Below are 22,194 nucleotides of genomic sequence, written 5' to 3' on the forward strand. Positions count from 1 at the left end.
ATGTTGTCACAAGCCAGAGAGGTTGGGAACCACAAGTGTGGACCATTTCTTGCCTAGAGCTGCCACAATTATTCAATTAGTTGTCAACCATAAGATTAATCGCCTTCTAATCTCATAATCAATCTGGTTTTTTTTAGGGGGCAAAATTCTCTGATCTCAGCCTCTTAAATTTGAATACTGTATAATTTCTTTACCCCTTTATGACGGTTAGCTGAAAATCTTTGGGTTGTAGACAAAACAAGACATTTGAGGATGTCATCTTGGGTTTTGGGAAACACTGATCACCATTTTCTGACATTCTATAGACAAACAACTGAATGATCAATCAAGAAAATAATTGCCAGACTAATCAAGAATCACACTAATAATATACTTTCATGCCTGTGAACAATTTTCTGACTTAAACAATAGATTTGGGAAATTTGGATGAGTGTTACCTCACAGGAAAAGTCATCAGTGCTAAGAATGCATTACACTAAATGCAGACTGTGTCCCAGGACGTTCACATTTCTTCTCAAACCTGATCAGGACATCCTCACCTGTTTCATGTGTCAATAATCACTCATGTGTAACAAAGAGACAAGAAGCAGAAGCTTTACAAGATTTGATTTATTAACTATGATACAGATCACATAAGGCCTTGCTGTATACACCATTCCCATTGAGACAAATTACCATACTCAGCAAATAATGACAGTTTTTTTGTTTGATGTTATCTTTTCACTTTACAGTACTTCATTTTTTTTTTTATTATTTTCTTTTCCCCCCATTATTTCTTAATATTTTTTTTAATCATCTCTTAAATAGTGAGAGTGGTGGAGCCCTCTTCCTTGGTTGGGAAGAAATCATGCACTATACTGGGCTGGTCTCTCAATCGTTCACAAAGAAATTGTTAAAAAAAAAAAAAAGCTTTTTATTTTTTAATTATTAAAATAAAACATAAAAAGAAACTTTTTTTTTTCTATCACCACTGACTAAAGGGCAAAGTGTTAGACCCCCTAACATACCAATAAACAACCATTTGAATATAGTTTTGCTTGTTTCTCATTTTAACTTAACAGACATCTGTCACCATTGTTGCAAAACAAAACAAAAAAGAAAAATAAAAGCAATGCAGCCACATAATATCGCTGAACCAAAGTCACATTTTTAATTCAATTGTTCTTCTAAACTGTCACTTTGCTTCCCATCTCTCCCTCGACCCTTTTTTCCACAGTCTTTGGCTGCCTCACAGTCAGTTCAGTATTAACACATTGATATACACAGGCAACGCCACTGGCCGGCGTTCACACACAAGTACCAGTGGTCACCCCTCCTTCCTCCCTCCGTCTCCCAAATAATGATCCCATTCACCCGTTTGCTGTCTGTCTTCCCTCCCTCTTGCTCTCCCCAATCTCTCCCCCATCTCTCTCACACTTTCTCTGAGGATCAGTGTGTGTAATCTGGACGAGCTAACAGGGTTACACAGCGGGGTAATGACCGCAAGGAGAACTGCATTCCTCTCCTTCACGTTTATTTGGATCACGCTGGTGTCTGGCCATCTGCCAAGCACAGCTTGCTAGCATGTTAGCTCAAACCCACCCACCCAAACACACACTCTTAATTCCTCTATCCTCTAATCACACGCACACACAAATACACCCACACACAAGGTAAATAGGTAGTGTAGACTTATAAAAGCTCCTTTAGGAGTTCAGTGATTGGTTAAAAGGTTTTTCTCTTTTTCCTTTTGGGCAGAGAGGACAGTCTGCGGAGACATGCAGAGAGGCAATTCAGTGTCAAACAGAATAAGTGACCTTGGCGAGCATCTGCTTAACATTAACACACATAGGTTCACATGCGCACGCACTCTCTCAAGCTCTCTCTCACTCACACACACACACACACACACACACACACACACACACACACACACACACACACTTCAAAAGCTGCTTCGATCAGGGCTCAGCAATTCTCCTCAAGCCCCATCTCGCTGGTTTCTACGGTAACAGCAGGCTGGGCCGAGGAATTCTGTGATGCTCCGTTCCAGTCATGCAGACGGATGAATGGACTGTCTGTTCTGTCTGCTGTCTCTCCCAGACCCAACTGTCTCTCTTGGACTAGGAATGACTAGGGGGATGTGGTGGCATAACAGTGACAGCGGGGGGAGTCTGGTGTAGTGGTTACACTCTTGCAAATTATATTTCAAGTCCACAGAGAGCAGGTTTGAGTCTCCTTTCTGGAGGCATGACGCTGTGTCCTAAGAGGACAGCGTGCTGAGGCGTGGAGCTGTGGTTACCAATTATTTCCAACAATAAAAAGCCTCTCCTCCCGCCTGTCAAAGCAAAAAGCCTCACTTCCAGCTCTTACTCTCTGGCCTGTAATGCTACATTGTGCCTCAATCTCCTAAGTCTTCATTTCTTTCCACTCAAATATGGCGTCTGGGAAGCGGCATGTACTCCTTTGCAAAGGGCTGAGTGCTTTGGTGAAGTGGAAACTAACAACAAAAGACAGAGAGGCAATTTTATTCACTGCACGTCTAATCAACTGCAATGTAACCACATGTGGCTACAGAGCTTGAATCTATATAATCTCATTGATTTGTACCAGATTTAAAACTGCCGTTGTTTCTTATTTTTACACTCTTACATTTCATGAGCTCTAAAGTTAATTTTACCTGATATACAGTGATGAAAAATCGTGACAATTGCACCTAGAAGAGAATCTGACGCTACAAAAACCACAGTAGGAAAATGGTGCTACGCCCATGCAGTAGTGGATGTGAGGTTATGGCTGCGATACCCATTTCTTCCTCTAGATGTCAGTGGTGTGCTCCCAGAGAGAGAGAGTAGGGTGGACTGACAATAAAGTGAACGGTGGCTGTCATGTCATGGCAGCTCCAATTTAAAATGTGCCTTCAAAGTGCTCAGGAAAGTGCTTTTTGAACAAGGTCCTCACTGTGGATAACTGCAGCACTGAACTCGCTCGTAAAAACCACCACAGCGTGAAAGAAGCGACATGACAGGTGAAGGTCCAACACTGGAATTATTCCCACTATCTGCCTAATGCAGGGAAATTCAGGTAAACCAAAAAGGCATGGATACATGCACACGCAGACAGATAGACAGTCACACAGACACTTACAGACAAGGCCACTCATTGAGCGATGGGCCCGGGTTTCTCTGTTTCCCAAGATTTTGTCAAATGAGGGACAGAATAAAAAAACACATCGGGACAGTAGGAATCTCAATATAGAATCAAGATTTAGACCAATTACTGTGTTTACATGGACAGGGCATGAGGTTGAAGTTCAAACCCAGAGAGAGAGAACAAACAGGAGACTGGGAGGAGCCTTCCCAGAATGCAAAGCGATGTTCCCAAAATCCTTTGCTCCAATTTGCTGCCTAGAAGATCCGGTCGGTTGAGATTTTTTTTTATTCTGTGCTTGGCATACTGCCTCAACTGAAACTGAATTTGTCTGTGTGTGTGTGGCTCTGTGAGGGGTTGATAGATAGGAATGCGTGTGTCGCGGAGGACAGAACATCCTGTCGGATGAGTAGTAACACGTGTTTCTTGCTTAAGTCCTCTGTACAGTGGCGAAATAAACAAACGTGTTCAGGACTTGCTCTCTGCTCCACTTTGTCCCAGCCACAGCCTCCCGGGTCGGTACAGTAAGTGGGAGGGATTGCAAAAAGACGGGCGCCGTCCACCAAATTTCCCAGCGCAGTTAGAGGCGAAGCGATTGAGGAGAATGGTTGTCGGAGGCACACCGGCCACTGGGTGTTTGTGTCAAGTGTGTGTCTGTTTGTGTGTGTGGTGAAGTAATCCCAACATAACAAGAGTTCACATTCTCCTTTCCACCTCACTTCCATTTCCCTCCCTGAGTCCCTTTGACAGTTACTGGCAACGTCTCACTCATTAGTGTGTTTGTGTGTAGGTTCTCTATAAGGCAAGGAGGGCAGGTCTAGATGAAGTGAGACTGAGAGACAAAGGGATAAAGTGGCGAGGAGGGGGAAAGATCATACTGCCAGTTCAGAGGCTCTTCAGTGTTCCCCTTTTCTTCCTTGTGTGTGTGTGTCCATTTTTCTAAAAGCAACAGAGGGTCAAACGCCCCCTTCTTCTCCCAAACGTGTAGGTTTCTCCCTGTACATACTGCATCTCACTCAATCTCTCCCGACTTCTCTTCCTACCTCCTGTTCTCGTTTCAATTTATCTTCAATTCCTTCCCAAACTTCAAAATCTCTTATTCTAAACCCTTAAATCTCTCTGAATCTCGTTATCAGTCTTTTTTTTTTTCCTCTTTCCCTTGATCCCTGGTTCACAGCGTGTGTTGTTCCGTAGGGGGGTGATGGGGGTGCAGCGAGGGCGGCAGCAGGGCTGGGATCGGGGACTGAGGAGTAGGAGGTGGAGAGTGGGGTGGGGACTGGTGTTGATGGTGGTGGTGGTGTTGGTGGTGGATAGGAGGGCCGTAGTGTGGGATAACAGGAGGGGTGGCCGGGAGGACGTAGGGAGTCGGGGACGGAGTCGGTGAGGATGAGTAGCCTCCAGCCATGCAAGAGTAGGCCGAGGTTCCGCCCCCAGAGGAGAGCGTAGAGGTGGGGGAGCCGGGGAGGCCGTCGGCCAGAGGCTGATTGTAGAAGAAGTACGCGCACTGGTGGATGAAGCTCTCGATGATTGTCTGGTAGGTGCGGGTGGCAGTCAGGGCGTCCATGGTGGTGAAGTCTGGTCTCATGAGTGTGGGCCAGAAACAGATGGACAGGTTCTCACTGGTCATCAGATTCAGCTTATTGTGCTGGCTCACCCTGCGAAACACAAAGAAACCAAAAGATGAAATTAATAAGTCACAAATCATAACCTAATTTTCAAAATAACATAAAAGGGATGCTTCAAATGATCAAAACCTGATGTTGTCCTCTTAATCTCTTGATGACATAAACCATATCATTACAAAGGTCTGTGCTCCTAATGTGGCATAAATTCATGCAGCAGGGGGCTCTTATTTTCTAAAATGGTCTTATAGAAAAATCAACTCTGGTGTATACTGTGTTTTTATTGTTGATTAACCTGCCAATAATTTCCCCCCAGCTCATAGGGTGATGTCATCAAATGTCTTGTTTTGTCCAACCAGCAGTCAAAAATCCAAAGATGATAAAGCAGAGAAGAGCACAATTCATCACAACGGAGGAACTGTAATTATAAAATGTTTAGCATTTTTGCTTAAAAGTTACTCCAACAATAAATCGACAATCAAAATAGTGGCAGATTAATTTCCTGACAATCCAACCAGTCAGTTAATCCCCGCAGCACTAATAGTTTTGCATTTTAAAATAATTTGTGAGGCTAGGAGCTCAATGCTAATGCTAATCAAAGACTGATTTATACTTCCTAGTTTCATTTGAGGGAGGTTAAGTATCTCTTTTTTTTTTACATTAAGAAAAAAAAAACTGTGGAAAAACAAGCTTAATTTTGTGCAACTTTTTTTCCCTATTCCTTTTATCATCTTGTGACCCCTCAGATTTATCTTGGGACCTCTTGGGAACCACTGATCTGTACTATAAGGTGTTTTCCCTTGGTAACTGCATACCTTCAAGGGCTTTCTTTCTGTTTGCATTTGCACCGCCAACAGAAACGCTGACGTAATGTATCAAAGATTCTTGTATTTCGCTTCGATGAGTCAAAATTGTGCTGTAAGGTAAATACACTTTTAATATAGCACCTTTCTATTTTAGTCACGCATGTCACATTCACACACTACTGGTCGAGACTACCACACAAGGTGCAGCCTGCTACTTAGCTAAAACACACTCTCACACACCGGTGGCACAGCCAAGAGCAATTTGGGGTTCACTACCTTGCCCAAGGATACTTCGACATGCGGACTCGAGGAGGCCGGGGATCGAAACGCTGATCTTCCCCTCTACCTCCTGAGTCAGTTGCCTGTAGGCTGTATTTCCCCTGATACATGTATGCTCAGTATGTCTGTTTTCTTTCATTTTTTTCTTTACAAGCTGTTGTTTGTGTTTTGTGTTGTCTGTTGTTTACACAGCTAACAGGTTTTTAAAAATGGTGGTTGCCAGTACAGCATTGGCTCATGTGTTTGTCCAATCAGCATATACCTTGGTCAATCATAGTTCCTTTGTACTCTCAAATTGTGGCTAAAAAAAGGTCAATCAAAAGGGCGGTCTAAAGACCTTGATTGTTCATAGTTCTTGTGAGCAAACATAATAAAAAGGGGCGTACTTAGTTCCTCTAGCTTGGAAACGACTGTACAGTATAGTATGAAATTAGGCACAGCAGTCATCCACATACAAATAGAGGTTAAACAACCGCTGCATTAACACGTATCATGACTCAACCTGAGTAAAACAACCTCTATTCTGTTAGTGAGCTAGCTTCGGTGATGTCACCGCTAGGTCACTTGACCGGGTGACCGGCAGTGTAGTCAGCACGGCTGTCAGAGGCAGACTCTGACCCCGTCACTCACTCACTTGTTCAAGTGGCTGATGACATATTTGAAGACCTCGTAATTCTCCTTGGGGAAGCGGCGCAGAATGTCCTTCATCGTCTGGAAGCGCTGCTCCCTATCGTTGATCTCTGAATGGTGGCAGAGAGACGAGAGAGAGGTTAGAGGAGTGAGGAAAGTGGCTGAAAGAAAAGATTAGGGGAATCTGAGGAAAAGATGTCAGGGGAGTGAGAGTTAAGTTGAGGAGGGAGGGGAGGGAGTACAATGGAGAAGAGGAGAGTTTGAAGAGCATAGTGAAAGCAATTGGACTCAGCTCTCAAAAAATCTGTGCAGGACACAGTGATTTCATCCTACAACAGTGCGAGTTTCACACATCGCAGTCATGAAAACACACACATGATTCAAAGGGACTCCACACTACAGTTTTCCAAAAAAAAATAAAATAAATAAATAAATCAGCCAACAAAGACCACACACATTCCAGAGGAGAAAAATACACCCATAACAATGTCCTACAGATTGCAGCAAATCACACACAAACACACACATACACTGGGTGTGTTAAGCCTGATGGCAGCAAGGAGTGAGTCAGAAAAGCTGACGTCACCAGCTAATACAGTCCATCCTGTGTGTGTGTGTGTGTGTGTGTGTGTGTGTGTGTGTGTGTGTGTGTGTGTGCGAGCGAGGCAGAGAGCAGCAGTGGAACAGCAGATGTTCTCGTCCACATCACAAACATGATTTACAATCAGAGAATTTGAGTTTGTATTCCCACAATGAGGTCAGCGTGGATCAAAAACAGATTTGAGGCGTAATGACTTAACACAGCCCCAGTTCCTCCTGCCGTACATCCATCATCTGTAATCAAAACTTAACTTCCTACAGCTTATTTAAAGTAACGTCACCATGACAATATGCGCTAAAATCCACACGCCCAACTCTCTCTCTATCCCTCTTTTTCTCCACCTCTTAGTCTGGGTGACAGAACGACAGCTCAAATTCTGAAAATGCTGAGCACAATTTGCTATTTTCGACCGAATGAAGGCTTTCTTGTCTCTAAACTCCACCTCACTTTTCTGTTTTCACTCTCTCTTCCTCTATTGTGGCACAGACTGCAGGAGCTTTATCAGGTCTCTGTCACGGCTGAAGGGTCTCGCCGGGGCCGTTAAAAAAAAAAACCCCACACACACACAGAGCTCAGTGAGTGACAGCAGCCTCACGGCCCGGGGGTAAATCTCTCTGGCGCGATGCAAGACTAAGCTATGCCTTAAATCTCCATTCCGACAGATTACAGGACACAAAGAGAAAAAGAGAGGCCGTGGAGAGCGTAGGAGCGCCCTCGTTTATCTAACATATGACTGTTTTTTCATGACTTCATCCAGACCCCGTTATCCACATTGCTCCTGCATCCCTCCATCATGTGCAATCATCCCCACATCCTTCCTCTCCAAGCCTTAAATATTCTCTCCTCCATCCCTTTTTTCCTCCGTTCCCCATTTCCTCACCGAGTGGCAAATCCAATTCTCCCCATGGATGGATTTGGATTGCAAGAGTTTTGCTTGTTAGGTTAAAGAAAAGTTACAAAGAAGGGAAAAGGATTTAAGGCAAAATCCAATACACCTCAGGTTTTTGTGAAGGACTCTCCCCCACATCCCCGTGCCCCATGTGCCCTCACACCAGAGCCCCAGGACTTACTGAAGGCCTCCACCAGCTCTCCCTGCATGCTGTAGGGCACCAGAGGCTCAGGTAGCTCAGAGAAGAAGGCCTTCATGGCTCCGGCTACTGTGTTCATGGTGAAGTCTTTCTCCACCAGGTCCAGGTTGTGATCTGGAAAAATAATGACATGGAAAGAAGACAACTGAAGAACAAAACTCATATCACAATTTATGATGCATACAGTAAATAAGAGAGGTGGCTGCTTTGGAAATGTTGGCTCACCACTGACTGGGCTGTGAAATCACATATAGCGTGAGACAATAAAACTGTCAGAGATTGTTCTATAGTGTTTATACCACTTTTTTTTCTTAAAGGTCCACCTAGGAATTTTTACACAAGCTGTAGTAGCTCTCTGGAACAATGCCATCAGAGAGCTGTACCAAGGTTAACTCAAAGTTGAAAAGATGTCTCAAAATGCACCTGTTCTCCCTGCTGTAGACTTTTTATTTCATATTTCCTTTCCTTTTTGTGTTATGTACCTTCGAGTACAATGAAAAGCTGATTTATTATTATTAGCAGCCCGTTGTATTACTGAGCCAAAACTGCACACATTCAACAAGACAGCATGGTGGCTTGACAAATCAATGAACAGGAGTGTTTTATGGAAATAATGGACTTTTATATGAGTTTTGCATCAGTGTGATTTAGTCTGTTATTAAAGTCTGGTATTAAATTTTCTGGATCAAAAACTGACATGCCCGTCTGGTTATTGATTTTCAGGAAAATGTACTAAATCACGATGAGATATTACAATGTGAAATTACACTTGTGTGCGTACTTGGGTTTTTATCCATGTCGCTCACTTAAAATTCACTGTTGGTGGTTGTTTTGGGATTGTGCAGACAGCTTGTAGACAAGTCTGCACAAACAGGCCTGTTCAGTTCATCATTTAATCAATATGACTAAATAACAAACAGCCTCTTTGGTAATGTACCATAGGATCATTTTAGTTTACAAAGTGTTTCATTGCTGGAGAGATGGTCTTTTCATATAACTGGGCTGTCTATGTAGCAGAAAGACACAAACACTTTGTAAATTGGTGCTACATGACTAGAAAAAAACCAGAGGAAAATGGCTGTAGCATCTGCTTTTGCTCAACAGGTAGAAAACCTGCAACTACCAGAATGCATTGCACTGCATCGGCCCAATAAACACTCCTGCTGGTGGATTGCGGCCGCCTGGTAAAAACAGTCTCGAATTACAGCCAAACAGTGCACTGAAATAAGGGTGTTTTCACATCTTAACGGACTCAAAGGGGTGACTCAGCATTTTTTGCACATATGTGAACGCTCCAAGAGAACTCAGACTCCTCTAAAGCAAACCGAACTCAGACCACCGTTCGCTTCAAGTATGTGGTGCGGTTCATTTAATCTGTGTACTGTGAACGCAAAGTGCTCCAGGTTTGCTTTGCTCTTTGCCACTGTATTTAGCCCTCTAGATCACATGCTATTGCACTGGGACAATTGGAAAAAACAGACAAAACCACATCAGTCTGCAACGCTTCCAAGGATGCAGGATGAGAAGTAGTTTGGTCCACTGAAGATACAGCACATCTCCAGATGTGGAATACAAAATACATCAAACGGCAACAGTCTACAGCACAGAAATGCTGAGGTTTTCCTCCAATTTTAAGTTCATCGAAGGGCTTCATAACTGAGAGAGAGTCCTCTTTCAAATGAACTGACAATGTGAACACAAAAAGAACCAAGTTCATTTTCTGTCGAGTTCGGTTCATTTAAAAAGGACTATATGTGAAAACATTTTAGATGAGAAGTAGGCAAGACAGTTACAGAATCTTGGTTTATATTAGATCAGCACTATTTAATTTTACTATTTGATCTCAGTTTTTCAGCCTCCATTTTCACAATACAGGTAACAGTATAGCGCCTGTTTCCTGTTCACAAATTCTCATATTACAGCCAAACAGTGAACTAAAATATGTTTCTGAAAACATTTAGAATCTTGGTTCATATTTGATCAGCACTGCCTAGTTTTACCGCTTAATCTGATCTTGGTGTGAGTTTGAGGGAAGAAAAAGAGAGATCTACTTTTATACTCTTTACGTCTGTGGTGGCGGGCATATAAAAAGGCGGAAGTAAAATCTGTAGTCTGAGCCACAGCCCTAGAGCCAGTGCAAATCCGCAAAATGACACGTTTTATATAATTCCACATATTTAAGTTGCAAGAGCAGCAGGGAGATCTGGGCGCTGGTTAGATGAAGGGAAGTTTACCACACTTCATTTACACATACTCCCCACACTGTTATGATACAAGGCTGGTTGAAAATCGGCAAAGCGTCCCTTTAATTAATGCCCTGAAATAAAAGTAGAATGATCCATGGACAACTATAAAGTCGATTTGAGTAGAGAGAGACAGCTCAGACAGCCAGACAGCAAAACCACTAGAGCACCACTTTAGTGTGTGTGTGTGTGTGTGTGTGTGTGTGTGTGCGTGTGAAAGAGAGAGAAAGAGAGAGAGACTTAATTAAAAAAAAAGCCATTTTCTGATAACTTTTTTTACTTTACAGAGGTGGTATGTGTAGAGAGAAGAGAGGCAAGAAATAAGTTAATACAGATACGGTTAGTGAGTTGTTGAACAGTCTGAGGAGAGCTCCCATTTTGAGAGTTTCCAAAGTGTGGTGCTTCTGATGCTGCTTTCTGCTGTAATGAGTTCTCTGAATCTTCAGGGGCCTGATGAAGTGCCATCTTCAGTATGGCTATGAGACACCTACGCCATAGTTCCACCTGTAATTGTCTTGTCCCATTGGCCGGAGGCTCAGAATGATTCAACGTGGGGCTTCAACTCTGATTACCAGAGTTGGATTTAACCTCAACCAGGCGTAGACGCAAGCGTACACACACTCATACACAGGCCATCTCGCTCTGCTATCTATCTTGGCAGCGACATGCTTCATTAACCAAACCAATCTGGAGGTAATTAACTGCCCACAGCAGACAGACACACACATGGAGAGACACACATTGAGAGCACTTGTACATGCACATGTGTGAACATGCGAATGCACGCAGGAGCAGGTAGAAGATTGAGGAGGCAGCTCTACAGTCTAAAAGGAAGCAAAGGCCAATTCCCTCTCTAAAATTAATGCTCCCTGGTTAATTAAGGGGATCCAGACTTGTTGTAGATAGAAGCAGACGTGCACACACACATCTCTGTGGCCTTTTCTTCACACCTAGCCTGTAAGTGTACAGCTGAAGCAATAATAAGCACGTGCACACTTGTACGTGTGAGTGGTGCAAGCAGAGAGTCACATACCTTTGTCAAATTCCCGCTGCATGCTCTCCATCTCGGCCTTGTTCCCGCTGACCCTGTAGATGCCCTCTGTGCTCAACCCTGATGAAGAGAGAGAGAGAAGCACGTTCTTAGCTTTTCTTTTCGTGTTTAATTTGCAACAAGTATCAACTATTTATAGCAGCTAGTCAATCACCTCCAAGAACTCTTTGATACATCACGATGCGGAGAGAATAGATGCACTCTGAAAGGCTGAAAAAGTGGAGCTACTGCAGGCTGCTCTAATGGCTTCTCCCTGTGTCCCCTTCCATCTAGACACACTATTAGCACTATTTATTAAACCCATAAAGCACTCCTACTGGCCTGCTAAGAGCCCAATGGAGCACTGTGACAATTTGAGGCTACCTTAGAAGCCACACACTTAAAAATGGCTTGACTTGTACTGTGCCCTTCCTCTCACGCCTAACTTAATTTTTAGGATATTTGTTGAGGATTTGTTGCCTTTCTTCAGACACTGAACAGTCAGATTGCATCTCTGTTTACTGAGGTTTTGTGGCACGTTTTTTAGCTCTTCTAATATCTATTTTCTTTTTCATGTCTATTAAGAGGTGCAAAATACATCCTATGACCAATAAAGCAAAGGAAACTGTCTTAAAATTTAACACCTGAAACATCAGTTGTTTTATCGAACACACACATAATGAGACCGCTGGCACTTTGGGAGGCTTTTAGACAATTTTGGTCAGTCTAATAGTTCAGACGACATAAACGCTTTCATGGCAGCAATAAAGAACACTGCAGCAAATTAAAAGATGCATGTAAAGGTGACTTAACAAGAGCTCCCCATTTATCACTATAAAAAATACAAGACAAAAGAGCAGGAGAGTAACAGTCTGCTATTTTTCATCCACTTCTGCCTTCCTGTTTCCCTCGCCTCCTGCTTCAATATGCATTTTTCCAGACTTTAAATGGCTCGCAGCAGGTGCAGTCGAGTGCGATATGATTGAAGCAGCCAATTAAAGACTTATTAAGCAGGCCTGTTGGATTTTATTATCTGTTTACAGTAATAATCCACCCTATTATAATCTAATAATCTAATACAGTTGGCAGTTTCAAAGTTTTAACATCTAACAAAAATCACCTACATTGATTTTTCATAACCCCAGGAGTCACTGATCTTTTTGTTGAGCTGACAACCACTGACTAACCAAGCTCATATTTCCTCATATGCTGTATAATTTTCATTTTACAGGGAATAAAAGCACAATAGCAATTTTAAAACTGTTCGCCCTTTAAAATATTTCAAGATCAGCAGCTGAAAACACTTGTGCAAAACATGTCCTACACAGGCCAGGGTCAGATCTTGTTTAGCATATCGTTTCACATATTAGTCTTTCTGAATAATCCCTGAATTAAACTGGGGTGACGCAAAATATATTTTTAATTTACAAATGGTAAAAAAAACGGTCACAAAAAACTAGGGCTGCCCCCTGATAGTTGACTGCGGCTGTGGTTATTCCACAGGCTAGTTAATAACATGTTGGGCAGGAACTCCAAAGTGTGGGATCATTGTGAGAAGGTGAAGGATGAACCCAAGGTGATATGTAAACTCATCTTTATTGGTCGACTACAAACATGACGTATCATCTGAAACATGTAAGTAGCTACATGCCCATTAGCCACTTAGCACAATCATTACTGCTTTGCAGACAGCATCATTAACAGGCGGCTTGCTCAGTGTGTGACGTGCACTTGTAGATAAAATATAGGCCTATATTAATGAAGGTTCATTAGTACGGTTTTGTATTTCTCTGTAATGTAGCACAGTGTTAACAATGTTACTGATACTATTCTTTCTCAGAGCTTGAACTCAAACCATTGTGTTGCTCCACCCAAAATATATAATTTAATAATTAAAATAATATCATAAACATGCGGGCAACTAGTCGACTAAAGGCCCTCAATGAAGACTATTGGTCGACTAGAAATATTCTTAGTCGGGTGCAGCCCCTTTTTGGAGCTGGACTATTAATTTGGAGCCCTGTTGCGATATATATATACAGTTTGGTAATTAAACGCAGCCTACTCTGAGCACAGACGGAGCAGCAGAACACCAGGCGCAAAGAAAGTGAAACTTAACTGTTCATTAACTCATTTAAGATTGAACTGTTTACACCTTAAAACAACAGTGCTCTTATTTTGGTGTTGTCCATCACTTCTCCAAACCACTAGTACTAAAAACCAGCTGTGTTACTGTGGAAACCGAGCACCCAGTGGTCCTGCACTGGCTCACAAACTTGCTTTCACTTGCCTCTGCAGCAGCAGATTCCAGGTTACAAAACAACAGTACTGTAGAGTAACAGAATCCTTAACATTAAACGTAATGTTACATGAATTAAACTGAAAAACGTGTGTTGTAGCACTATGGAGAAATATCTGGCTGAGTCCTTCCTGAGTCATGTTTAGCCTTGGAGGATGAGTAACTATAACCTCAAATGGCAGAAAGAAAAGGTACTTAGATAGCTGCTGTGAGTGAGCGCTAACTTCATCTTCCTTCATTAATATTTTTTTCCAATTTATATAAGATAAGTCTCCACCTCCCACCCTTTAAATTCTCACTTCGTTCCCACTTTTGTGGAGATTCGGGGAGACAAAGAGCAATCCAGAGGGAGTGAGGGAGATAGGGAGTGGCAGAACAGAGAGGGTGAGATAGAGAGAGGCAGGGAGGAAATGAGAGAGCTTTCAGTCAAGGCATATACAGCATCGATCTCCTCCTTCTACCAATCAATTATCCACAAAAGCTTTTCTAGCCAGACACTAGGAAAACAGGGATGGGAGGAGAGATAGGGAGAGGGGAGCAGTGTAGCAGCGGTGGGGAGAGGGTGTGAGAGATAGGGGCAAAACAGGACAAGTATGAGAGAGATAGTGGGGAGGGGGAGTGTGAGGATGCACGGGAGTGAGGGTCAGGACTGATGAAACAGAGAATGAGAAAAAATAAAGGGATTAAGATAAGGAGAGGATATATAGAGGGATAGGAAATGCTTTTGAAACAACAAAACACATCAAAGATGGAGGTTGCAGGAATAGAAGAGGAGCCCAAAAGCATCGGGAGGGGAGAAGAGTCAGAGGATGAAGAAGGCGAATAGAAGGGTTTAACAGTGATAGCCTGGAAAGGTGGGCTCTCACAAACAGACAACAGCATCCTCTTCCTCTGGGGTCAAACAAAGCGCCAGCGCTTCCTGGGGTCAATGTAAATATAAGCACTTCCTGTGGCAAACAAGTTTTTTTTGCATCCGCTAACAATGTCTTTTTTAGTCCTGTTAGAAAATGCAACTTCCATTCGTTTGAGCTATTATCAAACTATACTATTACATTATTAGCTTCAGGGTCTATGTCCTCATCTATGGTGACTTCATAGCTTCCAACACACCTTAACCTGCAGTCACACAAAGTCTCAGATCAATGTACCCACAGTTAGCGACCATTCTCCTGCACCATGCTACCTACTGACAACACCCCAGCTGATCCCATATCAGCCTAGACCCCTGCAGCTGACTTCATAGTCCACCATGAAAACAGGCGGTGCCCTTTACGTCGCTATGGAGGCTCCTACGGCCAGCAGATATGCCCGCACACGCTAACACACATTCATCACCCCGGCACCCGTGAGCGGAACACACCGCGGCTACCAACGCCGAGAGAAAGCCAGAGCCGAGGAGAGATAACGGCAGTCACAATGGATTGATTTTATATAGCTGCTTTTCTACAAGCTCTGAATGCACGAAAATAACACAAAATGCCACATCTACTCCTATTATTCTCAAGGACAAAGGGAGTGAAGCTGGGAAGCACAATTAAGAGAAGCAACAAAGAAATAAGATGTTTGAAAAGAAATATAAAAACAGAAAAACAAGTTTTTCTCTAGTGCCTTTGTGTATTGCCAAAATATGCCTCTGAAAATGTATAAAGACTAAGAAAAAGTTTTCTAGTTAATGAACAATTCGGCTTTGTCTATGGGTAAAAAAATATGTTTTTACTACATACACCAAAGTCGTCATTCAGAGTATGAACACAGGCCTGTAAGAGGATTATCAATGACATTTAAACAGATAAGAATAAAGGCAGAAAACACTGGGTTTGGCTTGGGAGTATTTTTGCTTCAAGAAGGAGGAAAGGGGAAGGATGTAGGTTAAAGCTGCAGGTCCAGGGTCAGCGTCACTACTTCACTCATCATGAGCTCACACTATAGAGACAAACATAGTGTCAGCACTGTATGGTAATTTCCCATGAGTGCCATTATAGTCACAGATTGCAGACGCAGATACAGGATAAGTAAAGTCTGACTTACAGCAACTACAATCGAAACTAAATGGCACATTGTAACTCATTTCCCCTCACAGTCGCAGTAATTCTCTGTGTGGGTGTGCCATTCTGTACTGCATGCGTTAGTATGTAAACAAGTGTTTCATCGCGCACACTCTTATTGGCTGTGACTGTGAGATGTGTGAAGCTACACTCCTCACACATGCATACACATATAAATAACACAGACGCAAGCTAAACACACGCAGAAAAGAGCTGAGCCCAAACATTCTTCCAATTTCCTACCTTGTGATATTGATCGGACGGAGGGAGCTATGGGGCAGAACATTACCTGGCAACCCCCGTGGTGAAAACACACCCGCCACACACACACATACACAAAGCGTGCTGACAAGAGGAAGGAGAGAACGCAATGAAGGAGGGGCAGGAGGAGATGGAGGGGATAGCAGGGGGAGAAAAAATGCAGGGAATTGAGAGAGGTGACGATAGGACAGGGGAAGAAATAGAAATATGGGTTAGGAAGAAGATGAAAGAAATCAAATGTGACAAGTGAAGGTACTCGAGGAGACAGAGAGAGAGAGGAGGATGACTGGATCGGGAGGAGGAAGTAGAGAAACAAGGGCACAGGAGGAGAGGAGGAAACGGAGGATTAGGCGAGATACTAAAGTGAGTGAGTGGGGGTAGAAGGTGGAAAACATTCTCATGAGTCAGTCGATGTATACATAAACGCATATTCAACCACTTTTTTTCCGCCTTCATCCAGAACTAAGTGCCGTGACTGCTCCAGTTAACACCTGAACAGGGGGAGGTGAAATCTAGCATGATGCCTTGTTATCTAGAGCTCTGCCCCTATACTCCTACACAGAGAAAGGCGGTGGATGTTTTGTGAGGCCGCAGTAATCCACAAATACAGAGTCTTTAATCAGGACAGAGATTACAGTGGAATGCACTGGCATGTCAGGAAACAACAGCAGTGTTTTGACAAACACATGCAACTCATTTTACGGGAGGTAATGAAATGAGTGCACACTTTTATTGAACATTACTTAAATGTACTTAAGTAACTTAAATTGGAGGGTGGATAGCAACTATGGGGGAGTTTACATCACACAGTTTAGAACATTATTTTACATAATCCCAGTATTTTCAGCCCCAACATGTTTTGCAACCAGTTTAAATGAATTTATTAATAAATGAATACATAATTTAGTATTACTCTGCCACAGAGTTATTCCTGGCAGCATGGAGAGAGCGCTTTGAAACATCATTTGGACCTTTATGTCAAAAAATAAAACTCTAACACTTCATTTTACAGGTCCGTAATGTCTTGATACTTCTGTGGGAAGTTTCCTGTTAAGAAATACAGTATATAATCTGATACTAGGTATAGGAAGCATAGCCTCTTTTTCTGAGACAGGTCTTTTTATTAGCTAGATATTAGTTGGTTGTGTTCAAATTTTCAGAGGGATTTCAGAGCGTGTATGGAGAAACTTATCTATCACAGTTGTCAGACAGGATTGCGTCGAATTCTTCAAGGTTTTTGGGGGCCTGCTTGTGAATCTTGAGAAAGTAATTTCACTTTCAAAACTTCAACAGTTAGTGTCCTCAGTTCCCAAACACTTGCTGGGTGTTGTTAAAAGAAAGGCGATGTAGCACGGTGGTAAACATGCCCCTGTCCCTGACCCCTGTAGATATGCTGCAGGCTTTAAATTCAGCATGAGTGTATATTGTGTACTGTATTCAATTGAACAAAGGTCAGAAAGGATTGCATTCTGTCTATTTATTTCTTACACAGTGTTCAGGGTTGTATTAAAAAATGTTGAGGTGTTTGGTGGTAGAAAGGTGGCAGACTGACTCTTGACTTCAGTATCTAAAATCCTGGTTACAGCCCAGCTAAGAGACGTGTACAAATATCTATACATATGCATCGACCCTGAACTAAGTCGCCTCTGGTTTAGTAGTAACAGCTGGTGGCAGACTGAGAGACAAGCTGGCAGTCCTGGGGCAATGGGGCACCAGAAGAGCCTGGCAGGGGGTTTGGCATCTGGGCAAAAGGGTAGCAAGGTTAGGAGAGGCTATCCAACCACATCTGTGCTCCCAGTGCTTCCAGGGAGGAGACAGGAGGAGGTACGGGTGTGTGTGTGTGTGTGTGTGTGTGTGTGTATGACTGGTGGCAACAGTTTGAAAACCTGTTTCTCTAATCTACGCAACAAATTCAAGGTTAATCGAAGCAGATGAAAGTATTTTAGTTAAAACACATGGAGCCATTCTGACATTATGCTCCGTGACAAACCTAGTCGCTGCTTAAAATCCCCCTTGGCTTTTCGTATCAGCATCATTGGCCTGAATGAGGCTCTGATGACTCATTTTTAAGTTAACACTATGACCGTAACCACTGGAAACAGAAGCCAGCATGATCTGCTTGGTCTTTTTACTTGAGCCAGTTCAGGAGTTGCCACACAAACCCTTGTTAACGATATTTCTATAATAATCACACACAAACAATGAACCTGCTTCACCTGTGAGTCTTATCACGCCTCATTTTTGCTTTTTTTTTATGACACAACTGTTTCGGCTATCAAAAAAAGTAAGTTAACACCCCAACCTGGTTCACATCCCTGGAGGTGCATACCTTTAAAGCCTACAGCTCAACAAAGCTGTACCATTTATCAAACCTGAACAAAGAGTAAGGGAGACACAAAGGAAAGCACGGACACACATGCACATAGACACAAAGGCTGTGTGTGATTTGAGGACGACCGCAGAATCACACACTTAGCAATGAAGACCACAGTACAAAACAATTCCACCGGGCAGGAGGATTAAGATAAGGGAAAAAAATATAGGGGAATAAAAAAAGGCAGCTCAAAGGAGACAGGCATAGTGTACGCAGAGGCAGATGGATCCTTTGAAATAATTAAAAAAAAAAAAGGTAATATCTAAATGACTGAAAATAACAGCCTATTTTGCGTCCGACTTGATGCCATTAAGCGTCTGTGCTCCTTATTATGTAAAGTAAAACAGATTCTTACCTGTTGTTTCAATGAAACGAATGCACTTCTCGATGAAGATGGGGATCGGCCGCTCAGGAGTGACGACGGTGGACAGTGGCATACCAAAGTAGTTGCTCTCGATGGGCTTCGAGATGGAATGCCTGGGTTTGGGTCGTGGTTTCTGGAAGTATTTTGCAAAGAAAGAGCAGATTACTCCGAGGATTCCGAGACGAAATTCAACATTATTTGAGGCTGACTGGCATGGACACTGCTGGCACAGGCACACATTTCCAAAATGACACAGAGCCTTGGGGCATTGTTCTAGAAATGACTTGATTTAAATGGAAAAGACCGTGACATTATTTTAAAGTGACTGTTTTTATGTTTGTACCTAGCTGAGCAAGAAGACACGCACACACACACCCATCCTGCACATTCCTTCAAACCTTAACCTGATAAGTCATCAAACATTCCTGCCTGTTTTGTGCATAAATGAGATATACATCAGCTCGTCACTCTGATCCCTTCATCCTTGCCCTCCTTCCTTCAGCATTCTCTGCTTCCCTTTCTCTCTCTCTCTACTGCACTGCAGCTCTCACATAATCAAACTCTCTTATTCATTGTTTAATTACTTTCTAACTCCTGTTATTCTCCTGTTAAGAGACCTCTAATGCACTCCTGCAACATTTGTTGCCTGCCTCCGTATGGCTGTGGCATCAGCAGTAATTGTACTGTGCTTTAATGGTGTTCAGTGGGAATGTTTTGAAGGCCCCTAAGGCCTGGATCTCTAGTAAGTCTGTCAGCCCCCTGAGGCTCTGCTCTGGCAGGCTGGGTGGTGAGGCAGGGATGCATGGTTGGCTGGGCACACAGACTGTGGGAGCAATGCAGGCCTGACAGACAGACACAGGAAAGGAGCAGAGGAGTGCTCATTAGAGAGAAGGAGCCCGGCGTGCCCTCTGCTCCAGACACTGGCCTCACCGCACTCCACCAAACATTTTCGATAGCATGTATATACACACTAACTCACGGCGGTACTCAAGGAAACAAGCGGGGAAACACTAATTAAGACGGAGCAGATCAACACAAGCTCACCTGGACGTTTCTCTGCACTGCATGTTTGAGCAGTTAAGTGAATTTATTCTGTTGTAAATCTATGTTATCTTTCAGCTGGCTTTCATTACCACCTCAAAGAGCCTGACCGACACATGAGCAGGCACATATCATGGGCTAATATGTGGTTATTACAGACACATTAATATCAGCGAGTGTGTTGGGAGACACCTAAGCGAGATGGAAAGGTAAACTGCAGCTATACATGCTTTGTTGGTGGCTTTCTTATGGACATTTTATCTTTAATTTTTCTCATCTTGCTTTCTATTAAAATTAAAAATGGCTTTTATTTCAGAGGTCTAGTGTGTAGGATTTAGTGGCACCTAGCTGTGAGGTTGCATGACTGAAACTTCTCCTGTGTGCCGCATGTGTACACGAATGACCCTATCTAGAGCCAGTGTTTGGTTTGTCCATTCTGGGCTAATGTAGAAACAACATGGCTGACACTGTGGTAGAGGACCCGCTCTGTATGTAGATATAAATGGCTCATTCTAAGGCAACAAAAACATGAGACTTCTTTTCAGGTGATTATAAACTACTGAAAACATAGTAATGAATATTATATTCCATTTCTGCCAATAGATGCCCCATAATCCTGCACACTGGACCTTTAATGATGTTAACCATTTAAAAATTACCGTTGTTAACCTGCCTTTTTCACAAGAATGTTTGTGTAAAAGAAGAATACTGGTCAATATATTGTTATATTCTTCTCAAGTATCGATATCAATACTGGCCTCACAGATCAAGTATCATCCAGGCTCTTTCTGGGGTGTTTTCCTATGATAAACTGCATAAAAAGGGCACTGTCGCTACTTCACCAGTCAACTGGGTGCTTAAGTGTCGGGAAAACAAAATGTCAAAGATAACTCGATAACACCAACTGGCTCACTAGAAGAGTCTGCACTTCATTCAGCGAGGCCCCCGAGATGCCGATGGAGGCTCTGTGTTGAAACACATCTAGGTTCAATAACTGTAGACTTTCCCAGCAAATCGGTAACTGCTGCCCAGCTATCTTTCTATTATGAGCCCCGCATGAGCTGAATCCTGACTGGAATTCCTTCACTTATCATTCGCTGCTAACTCCCCCGCCGCCCTGCCCGATCCTCCTGTGATGCTCGACGTACAAAACGTACATGTGAAGTGCGTACTCACACATGCACAAAACACCCACATGGGGGTTTAGTTGAATTAAAGTGGTAATAATGTGACGCTACAAGACAACAGCCTCCGTGGTGGTGGAGAGCTAGACTGCCAGCTTGGTTTTAAGCTCCAAGTAGCAGCTCATAATTTATTTGTGTCCTATCACACTGACTGTGTTGTATATCTATGCCCTATCTCACTTTAGCAGACTGTCTCTATACTCCCCCCCCCCCGCCTTCTCTCTTCCACCCACTTTTCTCTCTCACTGTCTTCTCCCCCTGCAGTTTTGCCTTCTGGCCACTCCTTTTAGTTGCTGACTGAGACAGGATATGTTGCCAGCGCTGAGAAGACAAAACAGACCTCTACCACAAAAGACAAACAAAACACATCCTTAATAATAACATACAGACACCATGGTGAACGTTTACATACACAGCGCGCTGTAGGATGCTGAAACACAAAGCCGCAATACAAAAAAAAAAAAAATACCAGTTCTATCACAACTCTTATTTTTTCTCCGGCTACATCTCATTTTCTTTCTGTGGTTGTGTTTTCTCCATCTCTTTTGATTGTCTCCTTCCCTCTTATTTCTCATACGGAGGACACTAGACTGGAACTAGGTGACTGAGGAATTTGAAGCATTCCTCTTGCTGGCTGAGGAGGTTTGAAAAAAGCTGCAGGGGAGAGAGAGAGAGGAAATGTTTCCGGCCTCTCACTGAGGGAGGGCAGGCGGGACAGACACACAGTTGGTCATTGCCTGAGGTAAAGGGGCTTTTAAAACAGGCTCAGAGTCTAGTTTTAATTATTTGTTCCTACTCGTCATGACTCAAGACTGGTAGACAGTACCCTAAGGCTGTGACTAGGAAAGTGTTTACACTGCATAAACCCACATCTTCACCCTAAAAAGTCTGACTGGTTGTCAACCCTGAAAAGCCACTAACAGGAGCGTCTGGTCCCGCACCAAGTCACTGCTGCAGCACGCCTCCATGAGATGACCACATAACTCAATAACATGCCAGTTACCCTGAGGGGGTATCAGGCTGCAGCAGATTGAAAATGGACTCTTATCTTTCAGACAGCTGCTTAGAAAACAGGTGATGGAACTTGAGCACATTGTTACAACCACAATTAAGCAATAATGGCCTTAATGCGGATATCCAGATCCCAGACCTGCTGTAGGGCACAAATCAGAGGCACTAATTAGAGCAACGGTGACGA

General features: G+C 43.1%; 1 protein-coding gene across 1 annotated transcript in view; it reads right to left on the reverse strand.

Moving 5' to 3' along the window:
• Positions 1–594: 594 nt before the first annotated feature.
• Positions 595–22,194, reverse strand: part of arhgap35a (Rho GTPase activating protein 35a) — a 71,735-nt gene continuing 50,135 nt past the window's right edge. The window contains exons 3-7 of the mRNA XM_049575429.1: positions 18,763–18,904; positions 11,432–11,509; positions 8,138–8,269; positions 6,471–6,576; positions 595–4,784 (exon numbers count right to left, since the gene is read on the reverse strand). Of these exons, the coding sequence (XP_049431386.1) occupies positions 4,301–4,784; positions 6,471–6,576; positions 8,138–8,269; positions 11,432–11,509; positions 18,763–18,904 (942 nt within the window). The 3' untranslated portion in view covers positions 595–4,300. The remainder of the gene's footprint in view (positions 4,785–6,470; positions 6,577–8,137; positions 8,270–11,431; positions 11,510–18,762; positions 18,905–22,194) is intronic.

This window comes from Epinephelus fuscoguttatus, linkage group LG5 (genome assembly GCF_011397635.1).
Source record: "Epinephelus fuscoguttatus linkage group LG5, E.fuscoguttatus.final_Chr_v1".
Classification (NCBI taxonomy): domain Eukaryota; kingdom Metazoa; phylum Chordata; class Actinopteri; order Perciformes; family Serranidae; genus Epinephelus; species Epinephelus fuscoguttatus.